Source organism: Tupaia chinensis, unplaced genomic scaffold (genome assembly GCF_000334495.1).
Source record: "Tupaia chinensis unplaced genomic scaffold, TupChi_1.0 Scaffold000496_1, whole genome shotgun sequence".
In the NCBI taxonomy this organism is placed as follows: Eukaryota; Metazoa; Chordata; class Mammalia; order Scandentia; family Tupaiidae; genus Tupaia; species Tupaia belangeri.
In genome coordinates, this window is record NW_006160008.1 from 748577 (window position 1) to 758790 (window position 10214).

The following is a 10214-nucleotide window of genomic DNA, read 5'->3' on the forward strand; positions in this document are numbered from 1 at the left end:
ATTTGGTTTCGGTTTCCGCCAGTCTCGGTGCCAGCCACTCCCCAGTGGTTACTCTGACAGAGTTTCTGGATGCCATGACGGATCTGCGTTCTGCTCTTCCCCCCTACCCTGCACTTGCTGCTGCTGCCTGTGTTGGCCACCTGGAGACACAGATCCCACCCCTCCCCAGGCTCAAGGGCGGTTCCAGAGAGAGCAGGGAGGAGGTGCTGGGAGCAAACACCCAAGTCCACAGCCAGTCTTCAGGGGAGCAGCCCCGGGGAGAGGCGTGGTCAGGCAGCAAGGAGCACCAGCCAGCCCAAAGAGGGGGAAGAGGGGAATCCTGGGGGTCCCTACCTGGGAGGGGCCTGGGCTGGGGAACAGGGCATACCAGGGGGCTCCTGAGGGCCTTCGCACCTGTAGGTTCCTCTGCCAGCCTGTCTTACTCTCATCTCTAGCATCCCTGTTCCTGGAGGCCTGACTTCTATGTTGCCTCCTTCAGGAAGTCCCCTTGGACTTCCTGGCTACAGCCTTGTGTCCTCCAGGTAGCTCTTGCTGCTGGAAAGGGTCTGACCCTCAGTGTCCTCCGCACACCTGAGCATTGAGGGGTGCAGACCAATGCCCTCTTCTCAGCTTGTGTCTAACTTCCTACACCCTCAGGGGCTAGCAAAGCAACGAGTTTCCAGAGCCCTGAGCCCAAGAGAGGGTTGGGGATACAGAGCCAGCCCCCCGCATTCCCCAAAGCCTCCAGCCTTCTCCCCATTGCTGACCCCCCTGCCTTTCTTCTCTCTCCGGAAGTGCTGCCCCGGTGGGTGCTGGCCCTCATTCTCGTCCTCGTCACCCTGGCCTCGCTGCTGGCCCTGCGCTTCTGCGGCACCTACGGGTACAGGTACGGGTATCCAGGCTGTCTGGGACCTTGGGGCTTCAGGGATCACACAGCAGGCTCCCTCCAGACTCTGCCATCCTGCGCCTCAGTCTCCCCTCCCAACATGAGCTTGGGAACAGCTGGCCCTGAGGTCCCCAGTGGCTGCCACCTCCCTGTTGTCTTCCAGGCTGAACCAGAAGTGGAAGGAGAAAATCCCCAACCCCAGCAAGAGCCACCTGTTCCAGGTAGGAACGGCTATGAGGGAGATGTGCGGGGTCCCGCCTCCTGTCGCTACCCCCATCTTCCCGTCCCTGTAGGCTTGCAGTGTGGGCCATGCGTGGGCCAGGGAGGGGCCTTAGAGCCTTGAGGGTGGCCCCAGTTCATCCCTACATTCTCTGGCACATGGAGGAGCACTGGCCCCAGCCTTCCTGCCCGAGCTCTGATTCCAGAGATGGGGTACTTGCTGCTGGGGCGTGTGGGCTCAGGAGGTAGAACAGCTTCCAAGGACAGGACACCTGGACTGAGCTTTGGAGATGCAGGTGGAGCCAGGTGGGAAAGGGCCCTGCAGGCCGAGGGCATCTGCAGGGGCCCCAAGCCCTTCCTGCGGAGCTGAGAGGTGGGGTGAGGCGGGGTGAGGTAGTGACCTCCCAGGGCTGGGTGCTGGCATATGGCTGGCAGGAGGCATTTGCTCAGGCAGGCAGGACCAGCTTTGCCTGTGGAGGGGTCTCAGCCAGTCAGAGGAAGAACAGGCCTGAGCCTGGAGGCAGAGACCGCCTGCCCCCGATCCAGGCCTCAGGTGTCCAGGGACCCTGTGTTCAGGTCCTGGGGACCTCGGGAGTCACAGCCCTTCTCAGGGTCTCATTCTCCCGATGTCAGAGGCCAAGACCTGTCTTGAAGAGATTCTTCCAAGGGCTGAGGTTGCTGGAGCCCCTGCCCTGCCCCTGCCCTCGGCGCACACTTCCCGGGCTTCCTCGCACCCACAGACGCGAATGTCCCTTCTCTTCCAGGATGGGGCTGTGCGGCTTAGGCCTCCAGACAGCACACCGGCCTTGGCTGGCAGAAGCACCCCACCCTGGGGCCCATGGAATGGCCACTTCCCTGAGCCAGAGGGGTGAGTGTCTGGGCTCTGGGATTGCTCCTGACCTTGGGGGACAGGGGGGGTGACCCCTCTGTACACACCAGAAGCTCCAGTGAGGTTACCTCTGGTCTTGGCTCACTGCGAAGGGCTGGAGGAGGTGGGTGTGCACGAAAACAGAAGATACCCCAGAAGGGTGTCGGGAAGTCTGTGTCCCAGGTTAGGGACGAGCCAGGACTTGGCCAGAGGCAGAAGACTGGAGCAGTAGCCTCTGCCTGTCCCACTGCCCATGCAGCTCCGTCCTGCCAGAGCCTCGTCAGGGCCAAGGGGTGTGAGCCCAGGGCCTCCTTGCTGTGTAGGCAGCTGGCCTCTGTCCATCAAGCAGAGGTGATGGTGTGGGGGGCAGGGGGAGGAGAGTGGGATCCCCAGGCCCTGAAGGCGGATGGCCTGGGCAGAGCCGGGCGAACCCGAGTCACACCTGGAGCTGAGCTGAAGACTGGAGCCTGTGCTCCGCAGAGGGCCAGGGCCATGTCCAGGGTCCTTGTAGGGGCCCCTCCACCACCTTGCCCTGCTCAGAGTGCACTGTGAGCCAGGGCGAGGTCAGCCTTTCAGATCGTCCCCTCCCTAGCCCGTCCAGGAGGTCCTGACTTCTCTCCCTGTGCTCTCCCCTCAGGATCTTCCCCGTCAGCTTCGGGGACAGCGAGGTGTCACCTCTCACCACTGAGGACCCTAAAGTTGCCTATGATCTACCCCCTGGGCCTGACACGCCTCCAGCCATCTCAGTCCTGGCCACGCAGCAGCCCTCTAGCTCCCAGGAAGGCCTGCGGGCCCCTTCAGACCAGCCCGAGACCCAGGCTTCCAGCTTTGACTTCAATGGCCCCTACCTGGGGCCGCCCCACAGCCGCTCCCTGCCTGACCTCGTGGGCCAGCCCACGCCCCCACGGGAGGCTGCTGCCCCGACACCTCCAGCAGGGTCCCTAGAGTACCTGTGTCTGCCAGCTGGGGAGCAGGTGCAGCTGGTCCCCCTGGCCCAGGCGACAGGGCAGACCCAGGCCACCAATGTGGAGGGCAGGCCAAGTCCGGGGGCCCAGGGGAGCCCCTCACTGGCATCTGAGGGAAGCCTGGCTCCTCTTGCACCTGGGGCCATGGAGGGTGGTCAGAGACCGAAGGACAGCCCGGAGACTCTGCCCCTAGACCCTGGACACCCTGAGGACGGGATCGTGGCCTCTGGTTATGTCACCACCACAGACCTGGCACTGACCATGAACTCAGGGGCCCCATCTGTTTCCCTGACTCCCCACCCAGGCCTACCCTCAGAGCAAAACCCCAGCCTCTGCCCTGGCCTGGACAGCGGGCCCCCTGGAGCCCTGCCCTCCTTGAAGCCAGATTTGGGGGGCTATATGGAACTCCCTCCAACCATGATCCAACCCCCCACATCCCCTCTGGGCAGCCCTGCCCCTCCTGCAAACAGCAGCCCTGTCCTTAGGCCCGGGGAGCCCCAGGCAGATGTGGTCCCAGCCTCCCCGCACCCTGAGGGGCTCCTGGTCCTGCAGCAGGTGGGTGACTACTGCTTCCTCCCCAGCCTGGGACCCGGCCCTCTCTCACCCCGGAGTAAACCCTCATCCCCGAGCTACTGTCCTGAGATTGGGGACCTTGAGCACGGGGACACTCAGGCCAAGAAGCCCCCATGCCAAGCCAGGCCCCAGCTGCCGGCCATTCAGCTCTTCAAAGCCCTGAAGCAGCAGGACTACCTGTCCCTGCCCCCTTGGGATGTCAGCCGGCCTGGGGAGGTGTGCTGAGACCCCCGGGGCTGGGGAGGCCGGGGAGAGAAGGCCCACCTCGCTGCCTTCCACCAGCCCCCACCCCGTCGGTCACCTCTGCAAAGCCGGGCTAGGGCGGCTTCCAGAGTTAGATGGAGGCTGGGAGAGTGGGTCAGCTCTCCGCTGAGCCCTGACCTTCAGCAGATGGCTTCTCTCCGCGTGTCCCTTCCTTCCTTTCCCTCCCCTTCCCTTCCTTCTGTCTCAGTTACGTGCACACGCACACACGTGTACACACACATGTTTTTCTTTCAAGTTAATTTATTCTTGGGTTCTGAAGTTTACGAGCTTTCCGAACATCATCATCCCAGCGGCTCTTCCTGTCCCTGTTTACCGGGGTTCCTGGCCTTCGCCGTAGTCCTTTCTTCACCGATTCATTGTTAGAGGGAGGTGGGGGACAGAGCTGTGCCTGTCCTGAGCCCGAGGCGCCTCTGGTTGTGTCTGAGGACTCGTGCTGCCGGCACAGGTGATCACAGACCAGTGTCACCCCAAGACACGGGCACAGGAGGGGTATGAGCAAGGGCAGGGCGTGGGGGGCTGGGAGCCCCGCTGGGTCTTAGAGGTGACTGTCATCATGGCGAGATGTCACCGATCTGGGCGATGCTGGATAATGACCAAAGCGAAAGCCAGAACAGCGGGCGATCGGGGGTGAGGAGTCTGGAACCCACAGGGCTGTCAGAAAGCTGGGGCGATCGGGGGTGAGGAGTCTGCAACCCACAGTGCTGTCAGAAGGCTGGGGCGATCGGGGGTGAGGAGTCTGCAACCCACAGTGCTGTCAGAAGGCTGGGGCGATCGGGGGTGAGGAGTCTGCAACCCACAGTGCTGTCAGAAGGCTGGGGCGATCGGGGGTGAGGAGTCTGCAACCCACAGTGCTGTCAGAAGGCTGGGGCGATCGGGGGTGAGGAGTCTGCAACCCACAGTGCTGTCAGAAGGCTGGGGCGATCGGGGGTGAGGAGTCTGCAACCCACAGTGCTGTCAGAAGGCTGGGGCGATCGGGGGTGAGGAGTCTGCAACCCACAGTGCTGTCAGAAGGCTGGGGCGATCGGGGGTGAGGAGTCTGCAACCCACAGTGCTGTCAGAAGGCTGGGGCGATCGGGGGTGAGGAGTCTGCAACCCACAGTGCTGTCAGAAGGCTGGGGCGATCGGGGGTGAGGAGTCTGCAACCCACAGTGCTGTCAGAAGGCTGGGGCGATCGGGGGTGAGGAGTCTGCAACCCACAGTGCTGTCAGAAGGCTGGGGCGATCGGGGGTGAGGAGTCTGCAACCCACAGTGCTGTCAGAAGGCTGGGGCGATCGGGGGTGAGGAGTCTGCAACCCACAGTGCTGTCAGAAGGCTGGGGCGATCGGGGGTGAGGAGTCTGCAACCCACAGTGCTGTCAGAAGGCTGGGGCGATCGGGGGTGAGGAGTCTGCAACCCACAGTGCTGTCAGAAGGCTGGGGCGATCGGGGGTGAGGAGTCTGCAACCCACAGTGCTGTCAGAAGGCTGGGGCGATCGGGGGTGAGGAGTCTGCAACCCACAGTGCTGTCAGAAGGCTGGGGCGATCGGGGGTGAGGAGTCTGCAACCCACAGTGCTGTCAGAAGGCTGGGGCGATCGGGGGTGAGGAGTCTGCAACCCACAGTGCTGTCAGAAGGCTGGGGCGATCGGGGGTGAGGAGTCTGCAACCCACAGTGCTGTCAGAAGGCTGGGGCGATCGGGGGTGAGGAGTCTGCAACCCACAGTGCTGTCAGAAGGCTGGGGCGATCGGGGGTGAGGAGTCTGCAACCCACAGTGCTGTCAGAAGGCTGGGGCGATCGGGGGTGAGGAGTCTGCAACCCACAGTGCTGTCAGAAGGCTGGGGCGATCGGGGGTGAGGAGTCTGCAACCCACAGTGCTGTCAGAAGGCTGGGGCGATCGGGGGTGAGGAGTCTGCAACCCACAGTGCTGTCAGAAGGCTGGGGCGATCGGGGGTGAGGAGTCTGCAACCCACAGTGCTGTCAGAAGGCTGGGGCGATCGGGGGTGAGGAGTCTGCAACCCACAGTGCTGTCAGAAGGCTGGGGCGATCGGGGGTGAGGAGTCTGCAACCCACAGTGCTGTCAGAAGGCTGGGGCGATCGGGGGTGAGGAGTCTGCAACCCACAGTGCTGTCAGAAGGCTGGGGCGATCGGGGGTGAGGAGTCTGCAACCCACAGTGCTGTCAGAAGGCTGGGGCGATCGGGGGTGAGGAGTCTGCAACCCACAGTGCTGTCAGAAGGCTGGGGCGATCGGGGGTGAGGAGTCTGCAACCCACAGTGCTGTCAGAAGGCTGGGGCGATCGGGGGTGAGGAGTCTGCAACCCACAGTGCTGTCAGAAGGCTGGGGCGATCGGGGGTGAGGAGTCTGCAACCCACAGTGCTGTCAGAAGGCTGGGGCGATCGGGGGTGAGGAGTCTGCAACCCACAGTGCTGTCAGAAGGCTGGGGCGATCGGGGGTGAGGAGTCTGCAACCCACAGTGCTGTCAGAAGGCTGGGGCGATCGGGGGTGAGGAGTCTGCAACCCACAGTGCTGTCAGAAGGCTGGGGCGATCGGGGGTGAGGAGTCTGCAACCCACAGTGCTGTCAGAAGGCTGGGGCGATCGGGGGTGAGGAGTCTGCAACCCACAGTGCTGTCAGAAGGCTGGGGCGATCGGGGGTGAGGAGTCTGCAACCCACAGTGCTGTCAGAAGGCTGGGGCGATCGGGGGTGAGGAGTCTGCAACCCACAGTGCTGTCAGAAGGCTGGGGCGATCGGGGGTGAGGAGTCTGCAACCCACAGTGCTGTCAGAAGGCTGGGGCGATCGGGGGTGAGGAGTCTGCAACCCACAGTGCTGTCAGAAGGCTGGGGCGATCGGGGGTGAGGAGTCTGCAACCCACAGTGCTGTCAGAAGGCTGGGGCGATCGGGGGTGAGGAGTCTGCAACCCACAGTGCTGTCAGAAGGCTGGGGCGATCGGGGGTGAGGAGTCTGCAACCCACAGTGCTGTCAGAAGGCTGGGGCGATCGGGGGTGAGGAGTCTGCAACCCACAGTGCTGTCAGAAGGCTGGGGCGATCGGGGGTGAGGAGTCTGCAACCCACAGTGCTGTCAGAAGGCTGGGGCGATCGGGGGTGAGGAGTCTGCAACCCACAGTGCTGTCAGAAGGCTGGGGCGATCGGGGGTGAGGAGTCTGCAACCCACAGTGCTGTCAGAAGGCTGGGGCGATCGGGGGTGAGGAGTCTGCAACCCACAGTGCTGTCAGAAGGCTGGGGCGATCGGGGGTGAGGAGTCTGCAACCCACAGTGCTGTCAGAAAGCTGGGGCGATCGGGAGTGAGGAGTCTGGAACCCACAGTGCTGTCAAAAAGCTGGGAGAGACCACTTGACAAGGGACAAAGGGAAAGTGACCGAAGGGCATCTATGCCTTAGGGCTTTTAGATCAAATGACCCAGCTGCTCTCCACCCCCTCCCACTCACCACCCCCCAGGCAGACCCCTGCCTCCCGCTGCCATGGGCCACCCCTGAAGACCTGCTGGTCCATGTCCGGGCCTACGCTGGGGTTGTGGTTCTTTTCAGTCTCTGCCTTCTTGATACCCAACTCTGAAAAACAATGGCATTAAGTCGCGTTCGTTTGCATTACTCGTTGAAGACCACGTTTGCACACATGTTCACACGTATCTTGGGCATTGGTATTTCTTACTGGGTCAGCCCAGGCGTGCTGTGTGTCTTCAGCGTTCGCTTTCCTGAGGAAGTTCTTGAAGCTGTTTCCACACGGCCTTTCGTGGGTGGGGCCTGTTTTCTCCTTTCCTTTGTATCCACAGTTTGACGCAATCTTGCACACCAGGACTTTTGGTGCAAAATTTACACCTCTGTGCTGTCAAAGCCTCCACTTGGGGTGCCAAATCATAAAGCCTTCGCCCCTGCCGGGTTGTCTGCATTCCTGTTTTACTGAGTTCGTCTGGGGCTCCGAGCTTTTCCTGTAAGACTGCAGTGAATGTATTGCATGAGACACGGAGATCTGGCTTTGTGTTTCCTCCAGACGAGGAGCCAAGGGCCTTCGTAGCATTTGTGGGATCACCCATCTCTTGTTTGTGGGTTCGAAACACGACTTTTCTTAACTCGGGGGGGGGGGGGGAGAAAGTCCTGTGGATGCGTTGTTGGTGTCCAGGCCCCCATTCACTTCCTGTTCTCTGGTGGCTCCCCGCCGTTGTGACCGTCCTGGCCTTAGAACGTGTTTCAGTAAGCGGGAGAGCAAATGTTCCCGTTGCTCTCGCTCATAGATCCTGTTCACGACAGTATGTTTGTGATGGAAGGACAGTAAACAACCAAAATGGTTATCAGTAGTGACATTCAAGGCCAGTCCCATAGCCTAGGGGTTAAGGGAGCCAGACCCCACGTGGTCAACCCTGGTTCCAAACCCCTGCGGCTTGAAAAACACGGGTGCATGTGCATGTGGGCCCCAAACCCCAACAGGAGGGCAAAGTGGAGGAGAAGGGACCGCAGCATGATTGCACCTCCGGAGGGCGCTTTCTCCCTCTCTCTCTGTCTCTGTCTCTTTGGTGAGTACATATTCCCTCTGGCAAAAATAGTAAAATTTACAAGACTTAAGTACATTCTGAAGTAAATTCCTCTGTCAAAATTGAACAAAATAAACAGACCTGTATCAAAGAAATCCAAGATATTAATTCCAAAATGTCCAGCCACTGTGAGTAGGGGGGAAATGCAATAAAAGATCTGGCATGTAAAACGAAACCAAACCCTAAAGTCGCGCGTCTGTGCTAGGGAAGTGGCGGGGAAGGGCTCCTCCTGGAAACCCCAGTCTCATCTCACACGGATAATTCGGTTGAACAGAAGAGCTGAGCATGATGGAGGCATATTCCCGGCGGGCCCTGCTGAAGTGACGGGCCAAGATCAACTCCTCCTCTTCACAGGTCTCTGAGGCTGACACGGCCTTTGCCATACCCACTTTGTCAGAGAGGAAACTCAGGCACAGAGAGGTCACGCTACCTTCCCAGCCAGCCACCTGGTTAGAGGCAGAGCCAGAATTCAAACCCTGGTCCCAAGGCTCAGAGTCTGCCAGAGTCGAAACCAAATCTCTCACCCAAGATCCACACGTGGACGAGAGATGACCCAGTGTGGTTGGCAAAAGAGAAAAACCCACAGTGCAAATTGATTTGGTGGCAGAGGGAGGTCGAGACAGAGGAAACCATGAAAAATGTGTTCTTCGAGGGTGGGGGTTCTCACGCCTGAGAGACCTTTCGGGCACGGCCATGTCTCCCTCACCCTGACGAGGCAGTGCCATGCACACAGTAGGTGATTGTTGAGGAACGGTCACAGCTAGAGGCCTCCAGGAAGCTGCCCCTGGGATGGAGGTGGACACGCAAAGGACTTCCTGGGGGACTAAAATAGCGGGGGGGGGGGGGCTGGCTGTGCACCTCGGTGGTAACGTCCTGCTCAGAAGCAGCACATGGTAACGGAGGCTTAAATCCCTACGCTGACACGCTCCAGACGCTCGTGAGCGCCCAAGATCCAGGCTGGAGGAAGGGGACTGCAGGGTGGCCACACCCTGGAGAGGGCACCCCTCTCTCTCCCTCTCAGCTTGTGCACATGCACATGCACGGCCTGCATCGTAAATAAAGAAAAAAACACTTAAGTGGGGCAGGTAGCCAACTGGGCACGGGAAGCCATCGGGCCATCCAGACCTGACAAGACAACTGTCAGCTCATGGTGACTGAGGGGGCAAGAGCTGCCAGTGGAGGACAGCCCCACCTCAGCCAGACATGGCTGGGCCCTGGGTCCCTCCTGGTGTCAGCCCCCAGGCCCGGGACACCCTGAGAAGAACATTCTACAGGAGGAAGGCCCCAAAGCTAGAGGAGCTGGGGGTCTCCCAAGACTTGTCCTTGATTCAGTTACTCCAGAGAGTCACTGCTCCAAGCCTTCGCTGTGCTGTCAGAAGGGGCATTTCCTTTGCTTCAGAACACCCCCTCTCTTGCCCACCCCTGGCAGTGGGGAAAGCCCAAGGAGGGAGGTAAAAGGGGAGGGATACCTCCCAGCCATTGAGGCAGTGGGGCTGTGACTGTCCCTGCAGGACCCCTTGGCTGATCCTGGACCCCTCCATGAGGAACCCCCCGAGGATCACTTTAGGAGAACGATCTCCTACTTTATTTGAAATGTGGCCATTTAAAAATGCCCATGTTGAAAGACGGCTGACTAGAAGAACCTAGAGCGCCTCTCTTCCATTAAAAAAAGGGATAAAACAACAGTGAGATAAATGTACCTCAAGCGGATCTCTAAGGAGGAACACGGGAGTCCACCAAGGGCACATCTGAAGCCCTCTGAAACATGGAGAGCCGAAAGGATAGCATCGAGAGAAGAGAAACACCCAGCTGGAGCCAGGAGAGGCTGCGCAGTGAGGAAAAGGCAAGCGAGAGCTCCCCAGTGGTCCTCCCTATCACCAAAGACCATCCCACTCCCAGATGCCTGAGACTCTGGTTCTAGCCCCAGACCTAGTGTAGG

General features: G+C 60.5%; 1 protein-coding gene across 7 annotated transcripts in view; it reads left to right on the plus strand.

Annotated features, from left to right (window-relative positions):
• The window catches only part of CSF2RB (colony stimulating factor 2 receptor subunit beta), a 31295-nt gene extending 23660 nt beyond the window's left edge, over positions 1–7635 (plus strand). For all 7 annotated transcript variants that reach the window (XM_027774953.1, XM_027774951.1, XM_027774954.1 and 4 more), the window contains 4 exons: positions 775–865; positions 1029–1086; positions 1849–1952; positions 2590–7635. In XM_027774953.1, the coding sequence (XP_027630754.1) occupies positions 775–865; positions 1029–1086; positions 1849–1952; positions 2590–3715 (1379 nt within the window). In that variant the 3' untranslated portion in view covers positions 3716–7635. The remainder of the gene's footprint in view (positions 1–774; positions 866–1028; positions 1087–1848; positions 1953–2589) is intronic.
• The last annotated feature ends 2579 nt before the right edge of the window (positions 7636–10214 follow it).